Here is a 25000-nt window from a genome sequence, read left to right as displayed (position 1 = left end):
ATAGTGTATATAGTCATATATATATAGTGTATAGAGTATAGTGTATATAGTGTATATAGTATAGTGTATATAGTCATATATATATAGTGTATAGAGTATAGTGTATATAGTGTATATAGTATAGTGTATATAGTCATATATATATAGTGTATAGAGTATAGTGTATATAGTGTATATAGTCATATATATATAGTGTATAGTGTATATAGTCATATATATAGTGTATAGAGTATAGTGTATATAGTGTATATAGTATAGTGTATATAGTCATATATATAGTGTATAGTGTATAGTGTATAGTGTATATAGTCATATAGTGTATAGAGTATAGTGTATATAGTATAGTGTATATAGTCATATATATATAGTGTATAGAGTATATAGTCATATATATATAGTGTATAGAGTATATAGTCATATATATAGTGTATAGTGTATATAGTCATATATATAGTGTATAGAGTATATAGTCATATATATATAGTGTATAGAGTATAGTGTATATAGTGTATATAGTATAGTGTATATAGTCATATATATAGTGTATAGAGTATATAGTCATATATATATAGTAATATATGCCATTTAGCAGACGCTTTTATCCAAAGCGACTTACAGTCACGTGTGCATACATTCTACGTAGTGTATAGAGTATATAGTCATATATATATATAGTGTATAGAGTATAGTGTATATAGTGTATATAGTCATATATATAGTGTATAGAGTATATAGTCATATATATATAGTGTATAGAGTATATAGTCATATATATATAGTGTATAGAGTATATAGTCATATATATATATAGTGTATAGAGTATATAGTCATATATATATAGTGTATAGAGTATATAGTCATATATATATAGTGTATAGAGTATATAGTCATATATATAGTGTATAGTGTATATAGTCATATATATAGTGTATAGAGTATATAGTCATATATATATAGTGTATAGAGTATATAGTCATATATATATAGTGTATAGAGTATAGTGTATATAGTGTATATAGTGTATAGTGTATATAGTCATATATATATAGTGTATAGAGTATATAGTCATATATATAGTGTATAGAGTATAGTGTATATAGTGTATATAGTCATATATATAGTGTATAGAGTATATAGTCATATATATATAGTGTATAGAGTATAGTGTATATAGTGTATATAGTGTATAGTGTATATAGTCATATATATATAGTGTATAGTGTATAGTGTATATAGTGTATAGTGTATATAGTCATATATATAGTGTATAGTGTATATAGTCATATATATATAGTGTATAGAGTATAGTGTGTATAGTGTATAGTGTATAGAGTATAGTGTATATAGTCATATATATATAGTGTATAGAGTATAGTGTATATAGTGTATAGTGTATAGAGTATAGTGTACACTATTGTAAAGTGACTGTTCTACTGGATGTCATAAGGTGAATGCACCAATTTGTAAGTCGCTCTGGATAAGAGCGTCTGCTAACTTAAATCTGCTGACTTAAATGTAATGTAAATGTAGTGTATAGTGTATAGAGTATAGTGTATATAGAGTATAGTGTATATAGTGTATAGTGTATATAGTGTATAGTGTATAGAGTATAGTGTATATAGAGTATAGTGTATATAGAGTATAGTGTATATAGTGTATAGTGTATATAGTGTATATAGTGTATAGTGTATATAGTGTATAGTGTATATAGTATATAGTGTATAGTGTATATAGTGTATAGTGTATCTGTCTCTGCTGCTAAAGCCACTTTCTACCACTCTAAATTCCAAGCATCTGCCTCTAACCCTAGGAAGCTCTTTGCCACATTCTCCTCCCTCCTGAATCCTCCTCCCCCCCTCCTCCCTCTCTACAGATGACTTCGTCAACCATTTTGAAAAGAAGATCGACGACATCCGATCCTCGTTTGCTAAGTCAAACAACACCGCTGGTTCTGCTCACACTGCCCTACCCTGTGCTCTGACCTCTTTCTCCCTCTCTCTCCAGATGAAATCTCGCGTCTTGTGACGGCCGGCCGCCCAACAACCTGCCCGCTCGACCCTATCCCCTCCTCTCTTCTCCAGACCATTTCCGGAGACCTTCTCCCTTACCTCACCTCGCTCATCAACTTATCCCTGACCGCTGGCTACGTCCCTTCCGTCTTCAAGAGAGCGAGAGTTGCACCCCTTCTGAAAAAACCTACACTCGATCCCTCCGATGTCAACAACTACAGACCAGTATCCCTTCTTTCTTTTCTCTCCAAAACTCTTGAACGTGCCGTCCTTGGTCAGCTCTCCCGCTATCTCTCTCAGAATGACCTTCTTGATCCAAATCAGTCAGGTTTCAAGACTAGTCATTCAACTGAGACTGCTCTTCTCTGTATCACGGAGGCGCTCCGCACCGCTAAAGCTAACTCTCTCTCCTCTGCTCTCATCCTTCTAGACCTATCGGCTGCCTTCGATACTGTGAACCATCAGATCCTCCTCTCCACCCTCTCCGAGTTGGGCATCTCCGGCGCGGCCCACGCTTGGATTGCGTCCTACCTGACAGGTCGCTCCTACCAGGTGGCGTGGCGAGAATCTGTCTCCTCACCACGCGCTCTCACCACTGGTGTCCCCCAGGGCTCTGTTCTAGGCCCTCTCCTATTCTCGCTATACACCAAGTCACTTGGCTCTGTCATAACCTCACATGGTCTCTCCTATCATTGCTATGCAGACGACACACAATTAATCTTCTCCTTTCCCCCTTCTGATGACCAGGTGGCGAATCGCATCTCTGCATGTCTGGCAGACATATCAGTGTGGATGACGGATCACCACCTCAAGCTGAACTTCGGCAAGACGGAGCTGCTCTTCCTCCCGGGGAAGGACTGCCCGTTCCATGATCTCGCCATCATGGTTGACAACTCCATTGTGTCCTCCTCCCAGAGCGCTAAGAACCTTGGCGTGATCCTGGACAACAAACTGTCGTTCTCAACTAACATCAAGGCGGTGGCCCGTTCCTGTAGGTTCATGCTCTACAACATCCGCAGAGTACGACCCTGCCTCACACAGGAAGCGGCGCAGGTCCTAATCCAGGCACTTGTCATCTCCCGTCTGGATTACTGCAACTCGCTGTTGGCTGGGCTCCCTGCCTGTGCCATTAAACCCCTACAACTCATCCAGAACGCCGCAGCCCGTCTAGTGTTCAACCTTCCCAAGTTCTCTCACGTCACCCCGCTCCTCCGCTCTCTCCACTGGCTTCCAGTTGAAGCTCGCATCCGCTACAAGACCATGGTGCTTGCCTACGGAGCTGTGAGGGAACGGCACCTCAGTACCTCCAGGCTCTGATCAGGCCCTACACCCAAATAAGGGCACTGCGTTCATCCACCTCTGGCCTGCTCGCCTCCCTACCACTGAGGAAGTACAGTTCCCGCTCAGCTCAGTCAAAACTGTTCGCTGCTCTGGCTCCCCAATGGTGGAACAAACTCCCTCACGACGCCAGGACAGCGGAGTCAATCACCACCTTCCGGAGACACCTGAAACCCCACCTCTTTAAGGAATACCTAGGATAGGATAAAGTAATCCTTCTCACCCCCTCCCCCCTTAAAATATTTAGATGCACTATTGTAAAGTGGTTGTTCCACTGGATGTCATAAGGTGAATGCACCAATTTGTAAGTCGCTCTGGATAAGAGCGTCTGCTAAATGACTTAAATGTAATGTTAAATGTGTATATAGTGTATAGTGTATATAGTGTATAGTGTATATAGTGTATAGTGTATATAGTGTATAGTGTATAGTGTATAGTGTATATAGTGTATATAGTGTATATAGTGTATAGTGTATATAGTGTATATAGTGTGTATAGTGTATAGTGTATAGTGTATAGTGTATAGTGTATATAGTATAGTGTATAGTGTATAGTACCTACCTCCCTGTAGTGTGTACTCAGTAACAGCAGTACTATACTCCCCCAGGCCTGCAGCAGTGTATAGTGTATATAGTGTATAGTGTATATAGTGTATATAGTGTGTATAGTGTATAGTGTATAGTGTATATAGTGTATAGTGTATAGTGTATAGTGTATATAGTATAGTGTATAGTGTATAGTACCTACCTCCCTGTAGTGTGTACTCAGTAACAGCAGTACTATACTCCCCCAGGCCTGCAGCAGTGTATAGTGTATATAGTGTATATAGTGTATATAGTGTATAGTGTATATAGTGTATATAGTGTATATAGTGTATATAGTGTATATAGTGTGTATAGTGTATAGTGTATAGTGTATATAGTATAGTGTATAGTGTATAGTACCTACCTCCCTGTAGTGTGTACTCAGTAACAGCAGTACTATACTCCCCCAGGCCTGCAGCAGTGTATAGTGTATATAGTGTATATAGTGTATAGTGTATATAGTGTATATAGTGTATATAGTGTATATAGTGTGTATAGTGTATAGTGTATAGTGTATAGTGTATATAGTATAGTGTATAGTGTATAGTACCTACCTCCCTGTAGTGTGTACTCAGTAACAGCAGTACTATACTCCCCCAGGCCTGCAGCAGTGTAGGCAGCCAGTTGTATCTGGTACTGAGTCCAGATTATGAGGTCTGATAGGAGACAGTAGTTCGTCTCTGGACTAGAGATATTCTTCTCTTGGTACTCTCCTGGTAGACCTGCCAGACGATACCTACACACACACACACACACACACACACACACACACACACACACACACACACACACACACACACACACACACACACACACACACACACACACACACACACACACACACACACACACACACACACACATGGTTCATTGGTGTGGAGTAACAATGGAACGTACTTTGGAAATTAAGTGATTAATTTGCAATATTAACATAATTTAAAATAATAATAATAATAATCAAAATTGTCAACGAGACAAAATCAGTAACAACAGTCTCTCTCTCTCTCTCTCTCTCTCTCTCTCTCTCTCTCTCTCTCTCTCTCTCTCTCTCTCTGTCTCTCTCTGTCTCTGTCTCTGTCTCTCTCTCTCTCTCTCTCTCTCTCTCTCTCTCTCTCTCTCTCTCTGTCTCTCTCTCTCTCTGTCTGTCTGTCTCTCTCTCTCTCTCTCTCTCTCTCTGTCTGTCTGTCTCTCTCTCTCTCTCTCTCTCTCTGTCTCTCTCTCTCTGTCTCTCTCTCTCTCTCTCTCCGTCTCTCTCTCTCTCCGTCTCTCTCTCTCTCTCTCTCTGTCTCTCTCTCTGTCTCTCTCTCTCTCTCTCTCTCTCTCTCTCTCTCTCTCTCTGTCTCTCTCTCTCTCTCTCTGTCTCTCTCTCTCTCTCTCTCTCTCTCTCTCTCTCTCTCTCTCTCTCTCTCTCTCTCTCTCTCTCTCTCTCTCTGTCTCTCTCTCTCTCTCTCTCTCTCTCTCTCCGTCTCTCTCTCTCTCTCTCTCTCTCTCTGCATGCTGGGAGTGATTGGTGCATGCTGGGAATTGTTTGAGTGAAGGAGTGCGTGTGTTGTGGAGAGTTAGGTATTCACAACTTTCTTTCGGTTTGCTATTTCTTGGTGGCATTTTGTTTTGGTGCATGATTAACGTTATTATTATTTTTGTGTGGTAGAATTAAGTATTTTGTTTTGCGTATCAAAACTACCCTGATTTTGGCGGGGATGGCAGCCCGAATGGGGATGCCGTCCCTGTCACTTCGGCACGGCTTTAGGTGTGTTACTGAAGCTGCTGTCACGGTGGAGGAGTTTCTGGTCGCCGTAGGAGAGAAGGTAGGATATGAGAATATTGCTTATGCATCTCGGATGAATAAAGCTGTGGTGGTATTTCTTAAAGAAGAGTGTCTGGTAGATCGTATGGTTGAGTATGGTGTACTTCTTAAAGGAATGTTTATTCAAGTTACGCCGCTTTTTTCCCCGTCAACAAGGGTAACGATTTCAAATGTACCACCGTTTATTCCAAATGAGCTATTGGAGCGCGAGTTATTGCGCTTTGGGAAGTTCGCCAGTTCAATGAAGGTTGTCCCGTTGGGTTGCAAACACCCAGCGTTGAAACAGGTAATGTCATTTCGGCGACAGGTGTTTATGTTTTTGGACTCACCGGAGCAGACTTTAGAGTTATCGTTTAAAATCAAGTATGACAATAGATTGTATATGGTTTATGCTAGTACGGGTAATCAACGGTGTTTTGAGTGTGGAGAGTTTGGTCATAAGCGACATGCTTGCCCGAAAAGGGAGAAGGCAGAGGGAGAGGCACAGGTGGTTATCGTAATGCCTGGGCCCGCTGATGTAGGGAGAGGTGAGCTGACAGCGGTAGAGCAGCCACAAGCACCTGTTGCTGAGGAACAAGTTATCCTTGTTGAGGGCACGGGGTTGCAACCTGTATTAGAAGGTAATGTTATGCTGCAGAAAAATATTGTTGTAGAAGGTAAGGATGTATCTGAAGAGCCAGTTCCTCAGACTGGTGAGCAGGTGCCCAGTATGAGTGCTGGGGTAAAGGAGGGGGTTCATGTGGAGCTAGGCTCCCAGGGAGTGGAGGAGATGCCCACTACGAGTGCTGGGGTTCATGTTGAGCTAGGCTCCCAGGTAGTGGAGGAGTTGTCCATTATGAGTAATGAGGTACAAGAGGGTTTTCATGTGGAGCTAAGTTCCCAGGTAGTGGAGGAGATTCCCACTATGAGTGCTGGGGTTCATGTGGAGCTAGGCTCCCAGTTAATGGAGGAGATGCCCACTATGAGTAGTGATGTTCAGGTGGGGCTAGGCTCCCAGTTAATGGAGGAGATGCCCACTATGAGTAGTGATGTTCAGGTGGGGCTAGTCTCCCAGGTAGTGGAGGAGATGCTTGGTACGAGTGATGAGGTGCAAGTGGGGAGTGTTGAAAGGGATGTGGTAGAGGGGAGTCAGTTGTCTGTGGTCTCAGCTGAGGAGGATCAAGAGAAGGATATGGATGTCGCTTTGGAAATGACAGCTGATGGTGAGGACTCAGTTTATGATCTAGAGGAGGTAAATGAGTTTCTGGATCAGACTTTTGGGAAATCTGTCAAATTGGCAGATTATTTTGATGTTGATAAGTTTGTGAGGTCTGCTGTGATGTTGCAAAAGACGGTGGGGTTAGACCAGCTGAGTGAGAAGAAGCGGTTTCGCTTGAGGAAATTTATTACTGCTGTTGCAGCAGCAAAAGGTGGTGGGAAACGTGCTCAGGTTAAGAGAAGAAAAAAGAATAATGATGATGATCATGCTTCATAGGGTGTCTTTTTTCTCTTTGGTTTCTCTGTGGGCTCTTCTGCTTTTCTCTTCTCTTTTCTATATGGAGGTACTAAGGGTTGGTTCTCTCAATATGAATGGGGGAAGGGACAGGAATAAGAGGGCTTGGGTATTAGAAGTAATAAAACAGAAAAGGCTTAATGTAGTTTTCCTACAGGAGACACATAGTGATGAGGAAAATGAGGTTGACTGGGGTATGTGGTGGGAGGGGCAGCATGTACTCAGTCATGGTACTAATTTCAGTGCTGGGGTGGCTATCTTGTTTTCCTCAGGCTTAGGGGTGACTGTGGTATCTACAACAGAGATTGTCAAGGGTCGGGTTTTATTGGTCAAGGTGGATGTTATGGGCTTTTTGTTTGTTTTGTTGAATGTTTATGCTCCTAATGAGGGTACAGAACGTATTGCTGTTTTTGATCAAATAAAGGAAACCTTAAGACAGTGTGATCAAGAGGGGTGTATGGTTTTAGGGGGTGACTGGAATTGTACAGTGGATTTTACTGTTGATCGCACCGCTGAAGAACCTCACCTGCGGTCAGCCACTTGCCTGTCTGGCCTATTAAATGAGTTTGAACTTTCTGATGTGTGGAGAGTAAGGAATGCCAAAGTTAGGCAGTACACATGGCTAAAAATTAATGAAGGTTGTGTCAGTGCAGCAAGGTTAGACAGGTTGTATGTATCTGAGCAATACTGTAGTAGGGTGGGAAAGTGTGCCATTACTCCTGTGGGTTTCTCTGATCATCATATTGTTTCTGTTGATATTCACTTGTCCTGTCCACGAAGGTCATCACCTTACTGGTATTTTAATGTTAAATTGTTACATGATGTCATGTTTTGCGACAGGTTTGTGTTGTTTTGGGAAAAATGGAGGGTTATAAAGGGGAATTTTGAGTCCTTGAGACAATGGTGGGAGGTTGGGAAGGCCCAAATACGAGTATTTTGTCAACAGTATACGGCTCTGTCTCAAATTGTAGTTAAAGAGACTATCAAGGCCCTTGAACAGGACATCAACTCTATTGAATTGAAGCTGCTCACTCAGAACGACCCTGGACTAGTCATGATCTTACAGGACAAGAGACATGAACTAAGGTCGTTTCTGCATGAAAGAGTGAAGGGTGCCTTGATTAGGTCTCGTTTCGCTTCCCTCAAGGATATGGATGCTCCTAGTGCTTTTTTTTTTAACCTAGGACAGTCGACGTTTCAACGTAAACAGATGGTCTGCCTTCGTCTCCCTGATGGGAAAGTGACCACGGATGATATTGAAATGCGTCAACATGCCGTGGATTTTTACTCGGCCCTCTATAAGGCGGAGGATTGTGACTCTCTGTGTACTGAACAGTTGTTAAATGGTCTTCCTCAATTGGGACCTGAGCAGAGAGTCGCATTGGATGCTGATATTACACTGCAGGAGCTGTCCACAGCAGTTATGCAGCTCTCATCAGGCCGAGCCCCTGGTATCGATGGTTTACCATCTGAGTTCTATAAGCATTTTTGGGGGTCTATTGGGGAGGATTTTTATGGAATGCTGTGTGAATCTTTTCATGAGGGTTCTCTTCCTGTATCCTGTCAACGTGCGGTGCTTTCATTGTTGCCAAAAAAGGGGGATTTGGCTCTCATAAAAAATTGGAGACCTGTTGCTTTGCTGTGTGCAGAATACAAAATTGTTTCTAAATGTCTCTCAAACAGGTTGAAAGAGTATCTGGGACTGTTGATCCACAAGGACCAGTCCTACTGTGTACCTGATCGCTCTATTGTTGACAATTTGTTTATAATAAGAGATGTTTTAGATATTTGTAAACTGTCTGATGTAAATGTGGGTTTACTTTCGTTGGATCAGGAGAAGGCTTTTGATCGTGTGGACCATCAGTACCTGTTTAAAACAATGAAAGCCTTTGGGTTTGGGGATGTTTTTCTGTCTTGGGTGAATTTACTGTATGCTGGAGCCTCGTGTATGGTGAAGGTGGGTGGTGGTTTAAGTTGCCCCATCCCTGTCCAAAGGGGCATCAGGCAGGGATGCCCAATTTCAGGGCAGTTATATAGTCTGGCGATTGAACCAATGCTTTGTTTTTTAAGAGCGAAGCTTACTGGTTTCTCTGTGCCAGGTGTAATGAAGGGTCCCACGATAGCACTGTCTGCGTATGCAGATGACGTGATAGTTTTTATTACAGGGGCTGAGGATGTTAAGGTTCTCTCAAACACTTTAAAGGTGTATGAGGGGGCCTCCTCAGCTAGAGTCAATTGGGGAAAGAGTGAAGCGCTGTGGGCAGGTCGGCTTCAAACGGGGTCCACTCCAAGGTTACCAGGGGGGCTTCAGTGGGGCAGAGATGGGATGAAGATTTTGGGGGTTTTTCTAGGCTCTGATGTCTTTCAGAAAAAGAACTGGGAGGGTGTATTGGAGAAAGTGTGTGCCAGACTGTCAAGATGGAAATGGTTGCTACCCCAGCTGTCTTATAGGGGAAGGGTCCTGGTAGCTAATAATCTTGCTGCCTCTACCCTGTGGCACAGACTAATGATTTTACAGCCACCAAAGGGTCTGATACAAGAGCTTCAGAGGACCCTTGTCAATTTCTTCTGGTCTGGACAACACTGGATCAAAGCTGCAGCCCTGTACCTGCCACTGCATGAGGGTGGGCAAGGCCTGGTGGACATTTCCTCTAGGATCACGGCTTTCCGGCTCCAAGCAGCCCAGAGATTGTTGTACAGAGACTGTTCGAGCTGGGCTGAAACAGCCTACACATTGATGAGGAGAGCGGGCTGTTTGGGCTTAGACAAGCATCTTTTCCTCTTAAAGCTGGAGGGGGGTGATTTGACTGGCCTGACTCCATTTTATGAGTCTGTTATGCAGGCTTGGAGAGTCTTTGTTAAGTCCCGTAAGGCCGGCACGCCACCAGGGATGTGGCTTTTTGAAGAGCCTCTTTTTCATAACACTGCCATCCAGTCCCGTGTTCTGGGTTCAGCCAGCCTGCGTTCATGCCTGTTAGGCGTGGGGTGCACCAAGCTGGGTCATCTGATGCGGAGCAGGAGCAGATCGTTGGAGGAGCTGGGAGAAAGAGCGGGGATCCGATCATCTCGCCTACTGAAGAAGGTCGTCGATGAGGTCTGCGACTCGTTGCCAGTGCTTCATCTGAAGTATGTGACTGACACTTCCAATTCTTATCGGTGGAAGGAGGGTCTGGATTATGTTTTCCCTGCACTGATTGTTAGTGCTGCGATAGGGGCATTTGAAGAGGATGTGGGGATGCTGCTTTCCTTCGATACCCCGGAGCTGGGGAGTTCAAGGAGGTGGGAAAGAAGGCCATGTACAGAACATGTGTCAAGGTGTCCCATGCCTCTTCCCTGGAAGGGGTCAAATCAACGAGGTGGGCGGATGTGCTTGGTCCAGGTGCCTCTCCAAAAGGCTGTTGGCGATCATTATATAAACTGCCTATTGATAAGAGGACAGCTGACCTCCAATGGAGGATAATACATGGAGCTATAGCCACTAACATGCATCTGGTACACCTGGACCCTACTGTTGGGGAGGGGTGTCCATTCTGTGCTGAGTCTGAATCTCTGGCACATCTGTTTTTACTGTGTCCCAGGTTGGTTGGGATGATTCAACTGATCACTGATTGGTTCTCAACGTTGGGAGAGGTTTTCTCTTCCCAACTGTATATATTTGGGCCAAAGTACAGGTTCAGTCAAAAGGGTGTAGTTGTGTTGCTTAATTTTGTGTTAGGGGCAGCAAAATTAGTGATATGGAAGACCAGAAAGAACAGCATTCGGGGACAGGGGTCTGTGGATGTGGTGGGAATGCTGGAGGGCATGTTGGCAGCGAGACTAAGGGTTGAGTTTGCATATTATAAACTTGTCAACAATATCGATCTGTTTTTGAGTATATGGGGTATTCAGAGGCTGTTGTGTTTAGTTACTGTGGAGGAGGAATTGGAGTTGTGTTTTTAATCGATGTGTAACTGTGGTTTTGTATGAGTATTTATTGTGTGGTGGGCCCCCAGACCCAATAAAGAGTATTTAAAACTCAAAACTCTCTCTCTCTCTCTCTCTCTCTCTCTCTCTGTCTCTCTCTCTCTGTCTCTCTCTCTCTGTCTCTCTCTCTCTCTCTCTCTCTCTCTCTCTCTCTCTCTCTCTCTCTCTCTCTCTCTCTCTGTCTCAGCAGTAAAAAAAACCTGGAGCATATACTATCAATCAAATTAAATCAAACTGTAGCATATACTATCAATCAAATGAAATCATACTGTATTTGTCACACGCGCAGAATACAACAGGCAACCTTAATCGTGAAATGCACCAATTTGTAAGTCGCTCTGGATAAGAGCGTCTGCTAAATGACTTAAATGTAAATGTAAATGTAAATGCTGAATACAACAAGTGTAGACTTTACCGTGAAATGCTGAATACAACAAGGGTAGACTTTACCGTGAAATGCTGAATACAACAAGTGTAGACTTTACCGTGAAATGCTGAATACAACAAGGGTAGACTTTACCGTGAAATGCTGAATACAACAAGGGTAGACTTTACCGTGAAATGCTGAATACAACAAGGGTAGACTTTACCGTGAAATGCTGAATACAACAAGGGTAGACTTTACCGTGAAATGCTGAATACAACAAGGGTAGACTTTACCGTGAAATGCTGAATACAACAAGTGTAGACTTTACCGTGAAATGCTGAATACAACAAGTGTAGACTTTACCGTGAAATGCTGAATACAACAAGTGTAGACTTTACCGTGAAATGCTGAATACAACAAGGGTAGACTTTACCGTGAAATACTGAATACAACAAGTGTAGACTTTACCGTGAAATGCTGAATACAACAAGTGTAGACTTTACCGTGAAATGCTGAATACAACAAGGGTAGACTTTACCGTGAAATGCTGAATACAACAAGGGTAGACTTTACCGTGAAATGCTGAATACAACAAGGGTAGACTTTACCGTGAAATGCTGAATACAACAAGGGTAGACTTTACCGTGAAATGCTGAATACAACAAGGGTAGACTTTACCGTGAAATGCTGAATACAACAAGGGTAGACTTTACCGTGAAATGCTGAATACAACAAGTGTAGACTTTACCGTGAAATGCTGAATACAACAAGGGTAGACTTTACCGTGAAATACTGAATACAACAAGTGTAGACTTTACCGTGAAATGCTGAATACAACAAGTGTAGACTTTACCGTGAAATGCTGAATACAACAAGGGTAGACTTTACCGTGAAATGCTGAATACAATAAGTGTAGACTTTACCGTGAAATGCTGAATACAACAAGGGTAGACTTTACCATGAAATGCTGAATACAACAAGGGTAGACTTTACCGTGAAATGCTGAATACAACAAGTGTAGACTTTAACGTGAAATGCTGAATACAACAAGTGTAGACTTTACCGTGAAATGCTGAATACAACAAGGGTAGACTTTACCGTGAAATGCTGAATACAACAAGTGTAGACTTTAACGTGAAATGCTGAATACAACAAGTGTAGACTTTACCGTGAAATGCTGAATACAACAAGGGTAGACTTTACCGTGAAATGCTGAATACAACAAGTGTAGACTTTAACGTGAAATGCTGAATACAACAAGTGTAGACTTTACCGTGAAATGCTGAATACAACAAGTGTAGACTTTACCGTGAAATGCTCACTGACAAGCCCTTAACCAACAATACAGTTCAATAAGTAGAATCAAGAAAGTAACACAAGATAGTAGTAAATTAATGTCATAGAGTTAGTGTGGGGGGCCTCCCGAAACTCTGGGTTCGAGCCCAGGCTCTGGGAAGTCCATGGGGCAATGCACAATTGGCCTAGCGTCGTCCGGGTTAGGGAGGGGTTGGCCTAGCGTCGTCCGGGTTAGGGAGGGGTTGGCCTAGCGTCGTCCGGGTTAGGGAGGGGTTGGCCTAGCGTCGTCCGGGTTAGGGAGGGGTTGGCCTAGTGTCGTCCGGGTTAGGGAGGGGTTGGCCTAGCGTCGTCCGGGTTAGGGAAGGGTTGGCCTAGCGTCGTCCGGGTTAGGGAGGGGTTGGCCTAGCGTCGTCCGGGTTAGGGAGGGGTTGGCCTAGCGTCGTCCGGGTTAGGGAGGGGTTGGCCTAGCGTCGTCCGGGTTAGGGAAGGGTTGGCCTAGCGTCGTCCGGGTTAGGGAGGGGTTGGCCTAGCGTCGTCCGGGTTAGGGAGGGGTTGGCCTAGCGTCGTCCGGGTTAGGGAGGGGGTTGGCCTAGCGTCGTCCGGGTTAGGGAGGGGTTGGCCTAGCGTCATCCGGGTTAGGGAGGGGTTGGCCTAGCGTCGTCCGGGTTAGGGAGGGGTTGGCCTAGCGTCGTCCGGGTTAGGGAGGGGTTGGCCTAGCATCGTCCGGGTTATGGAGGGGTTGGCCTAGCGTCGTCCGGGTTAGGGAGGGTTTGGCCAGTAGGGATATCCTTGTCTCATCAGTAGGGATAACCTTGTCTCATTGCGCTCTATGCACGCTAACCAGGTCTACAAGTGTAGGGGGTAAAATGTTAAATATATATATACTTTAAAAAAAAATAACACAAGAAAATGGCATAACAATAATGGGGCTATATACAGGGGGTATTATATTAACTAATGTAGTGTTTTTGTAGTATTGATAGGTATCTACGGTATACCTACTGCTGTAGTAAAATAAAACTGTAAGATATACTATAGCAACTAATGTAGTGTTTTTGTTGCGTTGTCTTTGACATAGAATTGGAGGCTGGGGTCTATAACCTGTATTTAGGGAGGACTGGGGTCTATAACCTGTATGTAGGGAGGACTGGGGTCTATAACCTGTATGTAGGGAGGACTGGGGTCTATAACCTGTATGTAGGGAGGACTGGGGTCTATAACCTGTATGTAGGGAGGACTGGGGTCTATAACCTGTATGTAGGGAGGACTGGGGTCTATAACCTGTATGTAGGGAGGACTGGGGTCTATAAACTGTATGTAGAGAGGACTGGGGTTTATAACCTGTATGTAGGGAGGACTGGGGTCTATAACCTGTATGTAGGGAGGACTGGGGTCTATAACCTGTATGTAGGGAGGACTGGGGTCTATACTATAACCTGTATGTAGAGAGGACTGGGGTCTATAACCTGTATGTAGAGAGGACTGGGGTCTATAACCTGTACGTAGGGAGGACTGGGGTCTATAACCTGTATGTAGGGAGGACTGGGATCTATAACCTGTATGTAGGGAGTACTGGGGTCTATAACCTGTATGTAGGGAGGACTGGGGTCTATAACCTGTATGTAGGGAGGACTGGGGTCTATAACCTGTATGTAGGGAGGACTGAGGTCTATAACCTGTATGTAGGGAGGACTGAGGTCTATAACCTGTATGTAGGGAGGACTGGGGTCTATACTATAACCTGTATGTAGAGAGGACTGGGGTCTATAACCTGTACGTAGGGAGGACTGGGGTCTATAACCTGTATGTAGGGAGGACTGGGGTCTATAACCTGTATGTAGGGAGTACTGGGGTCTATAACCTGTATGTAGGGAGGACTGGGGTCTATAACCTGTATGTAGGGAGGACTGGGGTCTATAACCTGTATGTAGGGAGGACTGAGGTCTATAACCTGTATGTAGGGAGGACTGGGGTCTATAACCTGTATGTAGGGAGGACTGGGGACTTTACTATAACCTATAGGTGTCTCACATATGGGTGGCACACATTTGGATATGTGGGAGGGGCATGGGAAAGGCATATGCAAATGCAATACTGTCGTAAAAAACGTTTAGTGTTTTTGAGGACATTACAGTAGTTTTTACGCCATAGTTCTTTTTGGGGGAGGGGGGGGGGTACTACTGCATCTATCTCCAACACTCCCCTCCTACCTGAGGACGTATCCTCGGAGCAGTCCATTGTGCTGTGGTTCTGGGGGAGGCTGCCACTGGACCATGATAGACTGGTTGGTACGACCCGACGCCACCATGTTCTTAGGAGGAGCGCTGGGAGCCTCCTCTCTCAGCATCAACCTGGGAGGACACAGACACAACAGGTTTTAGATGTACCGATTCCACGGGTTGGGTATTGGTAGAAGACTAAAACCACAAGGCCTCTGAGTTGGGTATTGGTAGAAGACTAAAACCACAAGGCCTCTGAGTTGGGTATTGGTAGAAGACTCTAACCACAAGGCCTCTGAGTTGGGTATTGGTAGAAGACTAAAACCACAAGGCCTCTGAGTTGGGTATTGGTAGAAGACTAAAACCACAAGGCCTCTGAGTTGGGTATTGGTAGAAGACTAAAACCACAAGGCCTCTGAGTTGGGTATTGGTAGAAGACTAAAACCACAAGGCCTCTGGGTTGAGTATTGGTAGAAGACTCTAACCACAAGGCCTCTGAGTTGGGTATTGGTAGAAGACTAAAACCACAAGGCCTCTGAGTTGGGTATTGGTAGAAGACTAAAACCACAAGGCCTCTGAGTTGGGTATTGGTAGAAGACTAAAACCACAAGGCCTCTGAGTTGGGTATTGGTGGAAGACTAAAACCACAAGGCCTCTGAGTTGGGTATTGGTAGAAGAATCTAACCACAAGGCCTCTGAGTTGGGTATTGGTAGAAGACTCTAACCACAAGGCCTCTGAGTTGGGTATTGGTAGAAGACTTTAACCACAAGGCCTCTGAGTTGGGTATTGGTAGAAGACTAAAACCACAAGGCCTCTGAGTTGGGTATTGGTAGAAGACTCTAACCACAAGGCCTCGGAGTTGGGTATTGGTAGAAGACTAAAACCACAAGGCCTCTGAGTTGGGTATTGGTAGAAGACTAAAACCACAAGGCCTCTGAGTTGGGTATTGGTAGAAGACTCTAACCACAAGGCCTCTGAGTTGGGTATTGGTAGAAGACTCTAACCACAAGGCCTCTGAGTTGGGTATTGGTAGAAGACTAAAACCACAAGGCCTCTGAGTTGGGTATTGATAGAAGACTCTAACCACAAGGCCTCTGAGTTGGGTATTGGTAGAAGACTAAAACCACAAGGCCTCTGAGTTGGGTATTGGTGGAAGACTAAAACCACAAGGCCTCTGAGTTGGGTATTGGTAGAAGACTCTAACCACAAGGCCTCTGAGTTGGGTATTGGTAGAAGACTAAAACCACAAGGCCTCTGAGTTGGGTATTGGTAGAAGACTAAAACCACAAGGCCTCTGAGTTGGGTATTGGTAGAAGACTCTAACCACAAGGCCTCTGAGTTGGGTATTGGTGGAAGACTAAAACCACAAGGCCTCTGAGTTGGGTATTGGTAGAAGACTCTAACCACAAGGCCTCTGAGTTGGGTATTGGTGGAAGACTAAAACCACAAGGCCTCTGAGTTGGGTATTGGTAGAAGACTCTAACCACAAGGCCTCTGAGTTGGGTATTGGTAGAAGACTAAAACCACAAGGCCTCTGAGTTGGGTATTGGTGGAGGAATCTAACCACAAGGCCTCTGAGTTGGGTATTGGTAGAAGACTAAATCCACAAGGCCTCTGAGTTGGGTATTGGTGGAAGACTAAAACCACAAGGCCTCTGAGTTGAGTATTGGTGGAGGAATCTAACCACAAGGCCTCTGAGTTGGGTATTGGTAGAAGACTAAAACCACAAGGCCTCTGAGTTGGGTATTGGTGGAGGAATCTAACCACAAGGCCTCTGAGTTGGGTATTGGTGGAGGAATCTAACCACAAGGCCTCTGAGTTGGGTATTGGTAGAAGACTAAAACCACAAGGCCCCTGAGTTGGGTATTGGTAGAAGACTCTAACCACAAGGCTTCTGAGTTGGGTATTGGTAGAAGACTCTAACCACAAGGCTTCTGAGTTGGGTATTGGTAGAAGACTCTAACCACAAGGCCTCTGAGTTGGGTATTGGTAGAAGACTAAAACCACAAGGCCTCTGAGTTGGGTATTGGTAGAAGACTAAAACCACAAGGCCTCTGAGTTGGTTATTGGTGGAGCAATCTAACCACAAGGCCTCTGAGTTGGGTATTGGTGGAGGAATCTAACCACAAGGCCTCTGTGTTGGGTATTGGTGGAGGAATCTAAGGTGAGGTGAGTTAGGTGAGTTAACTGTGGGTCAAACACATGGAACGGCTGGGGGTCAGGTGAGTTAGTTGAGGGCTACAACACGTGGAACGGCTGGGGATCAGGTAAGTTAGTTGAGGGCTACAACACGTGGAACGGCTGGGGATCAGGTAAGATAGTTGAGGGCTACAACACGTGGAACGGCTGGGGATCAGGTAAGTTAGTTGAGGGCTACAACACGTGGAACGGCTGGGGATCAGGTGAGTTAGTTGAGGGCTACAACACGTGGAACGGCTGGGGATCAGGTGAGTTAGTTGAGGGCTACAACACGTGGAACGGCTGGGGATCAGGCGAGTTAGCTGTGGATCAAACATGTGGAACGGCTGGGGATCAGGTGAGTTAGTTGAGGGCTACAACACATGGAACGGCTGGGGATCAGGTGAGTTAGTTGAGGGCTACAACACGTGGAAGGGCTGGGGATCAGGTGAGTTAGTTGAGGGCTACAACACATGGAACGGCTGGGGGTCAGGTGAGTTAGTTGAGGGCTACAACACGTGGAACGGCTGGGGATCAGGTGAGTTAGTTGAGGGCTACAACACGTGGAACGGCTGGCGATCAGGCGAGTTAGTTGAGGGCTACAACACGTGGAAGGGCTGGGGGTCAGGTGAGTTAGTTGAGGGCTACAACACGTGGAACGGCTGGGGATCAGGTGAGTTAGTTGAGGGCTACAACACGTGGAACGGCTGGGGATCAGGCGAGTTAGCTGTGGATCAAACATGTGGAACGGCTGGGGATCAGGTGAGTTAGTTGAGGGCTACAACACGTGGAAGGGCTGGGGATCAGGTGAGTTAGTTGAGGGCTACAACACGTGGAACGGCTGGCGATCAGGTGAGTTAGTTGAGGGCTACAACACAATTGCAAAATGTCTGGGGGGGTAAAGAGGACAGGTTTGAAAACCACTGGCCTAATTTCTCTCTCAACATCACTGATTGGCCGGAAAGTACTGCTGTCCAAAAAAAACGGCACCCTATTCCCTATATAGTGGACTACTCTAAACCAGCACCCACAGTATGTAGGGAATAGGATACGGTTTGGGACAAAGCACTGGTCTCCCAGTTCTGCATCCGTCTCTCATTAGAAGGGAAGGATGAAAACCCTGCCTCCTTCCCTCCCTCTCCATCATCCCTACCAGTATAGTTCAGCAGTAACTTTACTATGAATGAGTATGAAACTATCTACTCTATTAAATATAACTACCATCATATCATCATTCATCCCCCCCTCTCTCTCTCTCTCTCTCTCTCTCTCTCTCTCTCTCTCTCTCTCTCTCTCTCTCTCTCTCTCTCTCTCTCTCTCTCTCTCTCTCTCTCTCTCTTACTCTCTCAATTCAATTCAATTCAAGGGCTTTATTGTCATGGGAAACATGTGTTAACATTGCCAAAGCAAGTGAGGTAGATAACATACAAAGTGAATATATAAAGTGAAAAACAACAAAAATTAACAGTAAACATTACACATACAACAGTTTCAAAACAGTAAAGATATTACAAATGTCATATTATATATATATATATACACAATGTACAAATAGTTAAAGGACACAAGATAAAATAAATAAGCATAAACATGGGTTGTATTTACAATGGTGTTTGTTCTTCACTGGTTGCCCTTTTCTTGTGGCAACAGGTCACAAATCTTGCTGCTGTGATGGCACACTGTGGAATTTCACCCAGTAGATATGGGAGTTTTTCAAAATTGGATATGTTTTCAAATTCTTTGTGGATCTGTGTGATCTGGGGGAAATATGTCTCTCTAATATGGTCATACATTGGGCAGGAGGTTAGGAAGTGCAGCTCAGTTTCCACCTCATTTTGTGGGCAGTGAGCACATAGCCTGTCTTCTCTTGAGAGCCATGTCTGCCTACGGCGGCCTTTCTCAATAGCAAGGCTATGCTCACTGAGTCTGTACATATCAGTTTCTCAGTTTCTCATATACCCCTCTCTCTCTCTCTCTCTCCTCTCTCTCTCTCTCTCTCTCTCTCTCTCTCTCTCTCTCTCTCTCTCTCTCTCTCTCTCTCTCTCTCTCTCTCTCTCTCTCTCTCTCTCCCCCTCTCTCTCTCTCTCTCTCTCTCTCTCTCTCTCTCTCTCTCTCTCTCTCTCTCTCTCTCTCTCTCTCTCTCTCTCTCTCTCTCTCTCTCTCTCTCTCTGTAGACAGGACTGCAGTGCAGTGTCTTTTTTAATAGATACATCAGTATTAGTTAGGGTGACTGCAGCTCTCCATCTCTTTCTCTATCCACCCCTCTCTCTCTATCCATCCTCTCTCATCCCTCTCTCTCTCCATCCATCCTCTCTCTCTATCCATCTTCTCTATCCATCCTCTCTCTCTATTCATCCCCTCTCTCTATCCATCCTCTCTCATCCCTCTCTCTGCATCCATCCCCTCTCTCTATCCATCTTTCTCTCTTTATCCATCCTCTCTCATCCCACTCTCTCTATCCATCCTCTCTCAGCCCTTTCTCTCTATCCATCCTCTCTCATACCTCTCTCTCTATCCATCCTCTCTCAGCCCTTTCTCTCTATCCATCCTCTCTCATACCTCTCTCTTTATCCATCCTCTCTCATCCCACTCTCTCTATCCATCCTCTCTCTCTATCCCTATCTCTCTATCCATCCTCTCTCTCTATCATCCTCTCTCATACCTCTCTCAGCCCTCTCTCTCTATCCATCCTCTCTCATACCTCTCTCTCTATCCATCCTCTCTCAGCCCTCTCTCTCTCTCCATCCTCTCTCTCTCTCTATTCTCTCTCTCTATCCATCCTCTCTCTCCATCCTCTCTCTCCATCCTCTCTCATACCTGCCTATCTATCCATCCTCTCTCTCCATCCTCTCTATCCATCCTCTCTCAGCCCTCTCTCTCTATCCATCCTCTCTCATACCTCTCTCTCTATCCATCCTCTCTCAGCCCTCTCTCTCTCTCCATCCTCTCTCTCTATCCATCCTCTCTATCCATCCTCTTCTCTCCATCCCTTCTCTCTATCCATCCTCTCTATCCATCCTCTTCTCTCCATCCTCTCTCTCTATCCATCCTCTCTATCCATCCTCTTCTCTCCATCCTCTCTCTCTCTCCATCCTCTCTCTCTATCCATCCTCTCTATCCATCCTCTTCTCTCCATCCTCTCTCTCTCTCCATCCTCTCTCTCTATCCATCCTCTCTATCCATCCTCTCTCTCTCTCCATCCTCTCTCTCTATCCATCCTCTCTATCCATCCTCTTCTCTCCATCCTCTCTCTCTCTCCATCCTCTCTCTCTATCCATCCTCTCTATCCATCCTCTTCTCTCCATCCTCTCTCTCTCTCCATCCCCTCTCTCTATCCATCCTCTCTATCCATCCTCTCTATCCATCCTCTTCTCTCCATCCTCTCTCTCTATCCATCCTCTCTGTCTATCCATCCTCTTCTCTCCATCTCTAATCAGTAATTTCGGCTCTTCTGCACCCCGTTGTTTTTCAAGTAACTTTGGCCGTTAACACACAAACACACAGTGTTCAGCCGGTCCATTCCGCTGTGTTAAGGGTCTCTCACCCTAACCACCCAGCCGGTCCATTCCACTGTGTTAAGGGTCTCTCACCCTAACCACCCAGCCGGTCCATTCCACTGTGTTAAGGGTCATTCACCCAAACCACCCAGCCGGTCCATTCCACTGTGTTAAGGGTCTCTCACCCAAACCACCCAGCCGGTCCATTCCACTGTGTTAAGGGTCTCTCACCCTAACCACCCAGCCGGTCCATTCCACTGTGTTAAGGGTCTCTCACCCAAACCACCCAGCCGGTCCATTCCACTGTGTTAAGGGTCTCTCACCCAAACCACCCAGCCGGTCCATTCCACTGTGTTAAGGGTCTCTCACCCTAACCACCCAGCCGGTCCATTCCACTGTGTTAAGGGTCTCTCACCCTAACCACCCAGCCGGTCCATTCCACTGTGTTAAGGGTCTCTCACCCTAACCACCCAGCCGGTCCATTCCACTGTGTTTAGGGTCTCTCACCTAACCACCCAGCCGGTCCACTGTGTTTTAGCTTCTCGGACTGTCTCTCTCTCTCTCTCTGTCTCTCTCTGTCTCTCTCTGTCTCTTTGTCTCTCTGTGTCTCTGTCTCTCTCTCTGTCCCTGTCTCTTTGTCTCTCTGTCTCTCTCTCTGTCTCTGCCTCTCTCTGTGTCTCTGTCTATTTGTCTCTCTGTCTCTCTGTCTCTGTCTCTGTGTCTCTCTCTCTGTCTCTGTGTCTCGCTCTCTGTCTCTGTGTCTCTCTCTCTGTCTCTGTGTCTCTGTCTCTCTCTCTGTCTATCTGTGCCTCTCTCTCTGTCTCTGTGTCTCTGTTGCTCTCTCTGTGTATCTCTGTGTGTCTCTGTCTCTCTCTCTGTCTCTTTGTCTCTGTGTGTCTCTGTCTCTCTCTCTGTCCCTGTCTCTTTGTCTCTCTGTCTCTCTCGCTCTGTCTCTGCCTCTCTCTGTGTATTTGTCTCTCTGTCTCTGTCTCTCTGTCTCTCTCTCTGTCTCTGTGTCTCTCTCTCTGTCTCTGTGTCTCTCTCTCTGTCTCTGTGTCTCTCTCTCTGTCTATCTGTGTGTCTCTCTCTGTCTCTGTGTCTCTGTTGCTCTCTCTGTGTCTCTCTGTCTCTCTCTGTCTCTCTTTCTCTCCATCTCTCGCAATCCCTCTCCCTAAATCTCTCTCTCCCTCCCCCTCTCCCTCCCTCACCATCCATCCCCCTCGCCATCCCTCCCCAAAATCTATCTCTCACTGTCTCTGTCTTGGGCTCTCTCTTTTCTCTCTCTCTCCCACCAGCCCCCTCTTTAAGCAGCTCAGTTATTCTGCATAAGCTTTTTAGACATTAGCCATAGCGTGGTAATCTGTGTGTGTGTGTGTGTGTGTGTGTGTGTGTGTGTGTGTGTGTGTGTGTGTGTGTGTGTGTGTGTGTGTGTGTGTGTGTGTGTGTGTGTGTGTGTGTGTGTGTGTGTGTGTGTGTGTGTGTGTGTGTGTGTGTGTGTGTGTGAGAGAGAGAGAGAGGGTGAGAGGTGTTTGTTAGAGGGGATGTGTGAGGCAGGTTAGTGATGTGTTGCTATGTGATACAGACCAGTGGCTTTACAGCTGAGGCTATACTTCTATTACATTACATTATACACACACTCAGCTTTTTAACATTATTTTTTCAGTTTTTAAATCCTATTTACCCCAAACCCTCAACCTAAACCTAACCTTAACCCTTAAACCTAAACCTAACCCCTAACCCTCAACCTAAACCTAACCTTAACCCTCAACCTAAACCTAACCTTAACCCTTAAACCTAACCCTCAACCTAAACCTAACCCCTAACCCTCAACCTAAACCTAACCCTTAACCCTCAACCTAAACCTAACCTTAACCCTTAAACCTAAACCTAACCTTAACCCTCAACCTAAACCTAACCTTAACCCTTAAACCTAACCCTCAACCTAAACCTAACCCCTAACCCTCAACCTAAACCTAACCCCTAACCCTCAACCTAAACCTAACCCCTAACCTAAACCTAACCCTCAACCTAAACTTAACCCTTAAACCTAAACCTAACCTTAACCCTCAAACATAAACCTAACCCCTAACCCTCAACCTAAACCTAACCCCTAACCCTCAACCTAAACCTAACCCCTAACCCTCAACCTAAACCTAACCCCTAACCCTCAACCTAAACCTAACCTTAACCCTTAAACCTAACCTTAACCCTTAAACCTAACCCCTAACCCTCAACCTAAACCCCTAACCCTCAACCTAAACCTAACCCCTAACTATAACCCTCAACCTAAATCTAACCCCTAACCCTCAACCTAAACCTAACCCCTAACTATAACCCTCAACCTAAACCTAACCCCTAACCCTCAAACTAACCCCTAACCCTCAACCTAAACCTAACCCCTAACTATAACCCTCAACCTAAACCTAACCCCTAACCCTCAACCTAACCCCTAACCCCTAACCCTCAACCTAAACATAACCCTAACCCTCAACCTAAACCTAACCCTCAACCTAACCCCTAACACTCAACCTAAACATAACCTAACCCTCAACCTAACCACTAACCCTCAACCTAAACCTAACCCCTAACTATAACCCTCAACCTAAACCTAACCCCTAACCCTCAACCTAAACCTAACCCCTAACCCTCAACCTAACCCCTAACCTAAACCTAAGCCCTAACCCTCAACCTAAACCTATCCCCTAACCCTCAACCTAAGCCCTAACCCTCAACCTAAACCTAACCTTAACCCTTAAACCTAAAATAGTATTTAAACAGATTCAGGACATGGAAAAAGTCCATGTCTTTCCTAAAATTTAATTATTTTCCTGTCAGGACATTCTAGTTCGCTGCCCTGGCCCCCCAATGGTGGAACAAACTCCCTCACGACGCCAGGACAGCGGAGTCAATCACCACCTTCCGGAGACACCTGAAACCCCACCTCTTTAAGGAATACCTAGGATAGGATAAGTATCCCTCTCACCCCCCCCCCTTAAGTTTTAGATGCACTATTGTAAAGTGACTGTTCCACTGGATGTCATAAGGTGAATGCACCAATTTGTAAGTCGCTCTGGATAAGAGCGTCTGCTAAATGACTTAAATGTAAATGTAAATGTTCTAGTGACTTGTCAGAACATTCTGGTGACTTGTCAGGACATTCTAGTGACTTGTCAGGACATTCTAGTTACTTGTCAGAACATTCTAGTGACTTGTCAGGACATTCTAGTGACTTGTCAGAACATTCTAGTGACTTGTCAGAACATTCTAGTGACTTGTCAGAACATTCTAGTGACTTGTCAGAACATTCTAGTGACTTGTCAGAACATTCTAGTGACTTGTCAGAACATTCTAGTGACTTGTCAGAACATTCTAGTGACTTGTCAGGACATTCTAGTGACTTGTCAGAACATTCTGTGTGTGTGTGTGCGTGTGTGTGAGACCTTGGTCTGTGGAGGGTGGCACCTGGAGCCAGATGCTACCTCATTACCGATGGCAACCCACACCAGGTAAACGATCGTTCAACAACATTAGACATTAGAGAGAATGTCTACAGTTTGCGTGAATAGCGGGGCGCTCTGCTACAGAATGATGATGATTGATGGAAACAGAGGGAGAGGAGAGAGAGAGAGGGAGAGAGAGAGAGGGAGGGGGAGAGGGAGAAAGAGAGGGAGGGGGGGTTGAGGGGGGTTGAGAGGAAGAGAGAAAGAGAGGGAGGGGGAGAGGGAGGGAGAGGGAGAGGGAGGGAGAGAGAGAGAGAAAGAGAGGGAGGGGAGAGGGGAAGGGGAGAGGGAGGGGAGAGGGAGAGAGGGAGAGAGGGAGGGGAGAGGGAGGAAGAGAGAAGGAGGGGGAGAGGGAGAGAGAAAGAGAGGGAGGGGGAGAGGGGGAGGGGGAGAGAGGGAGGGAGGGAGAGGGAGGGGAGGGGAGAGGGAGGGGAGAGGGAGGGGAGGGGGAGGGAGAGGGAGAGGGAGAGGGAGGGGAGGGAGAGGGAGAGGGAGGGGAGAGGGAGAGGGGAAGAGGGAGAGGGAGAGGGAGAGGGAGAGGGAGAGGGAGAGGGAGGGAGGGAGAGGGAGAGGGAGAGGGAGGGAGAGAGAGAGAGAGGGGAGAGGGAGGGGAGAGGGAGGGGAGAGGAGAGAGAGAGAGGGGAGAGATTGAAAGTCCTTTTAAGTAATTTTAAAAGTAGTTTCTTTTAAATCAAAAGGAAAAAGTTTGAGAGTTCAGCCCTGTTGCCATTTATGCAGACTACTTCCCT

General features: G+C 45.5%; 1 protein-coding gene across 1 annotated transcript in view; it reads right to left on the bottom strand.

Annotated features, from left to right (window-relative positions):
• LOC124018706 (protein sidekick-1-like) overlaps positions 1-25000 on the bottom strand; it is a 53911-nt gene that overhangs the window by 20435 nt on the left and 8476 nt on the right. The window contains exons 3-4 of the mRNA XM_046334059.1: positions 15067-15207; positions 4486-4667 (exon numbers count right to left, since the gene is read on the bottom strand). Coding sequence (XP_046190015.1) covers positions 4486-4667; positions 15067-15207 — 323 coding nt within the window. The remainder of the gene's footprint in view (positions 1-4485; positions 4668-15066; positions 15208-25000) is intronic.

Source organism: Oncorhynchus gorbuscha, unplaced genomic scaffold (assembly GCF_021184085.1).
Source record: "Oncorhynchus gorbuscha isolate QuinsamMale2020 ecotype Even-year unplaced genomic scaffold, OgorEven_v1.0 Un_scaffold_564, whole genome shotgun sequence".
NCBI lineage: Eukaryota > Metazoa > Chordata > Actinopteri > Salmoniformes > Salmonidae > Oncorhynchus > Oncorhynchus gorbuscha.
Note: the sequence above shows the minus strand (reverse complement) of the source record. Positions and strands in the feature narration are given on the sequence as shown.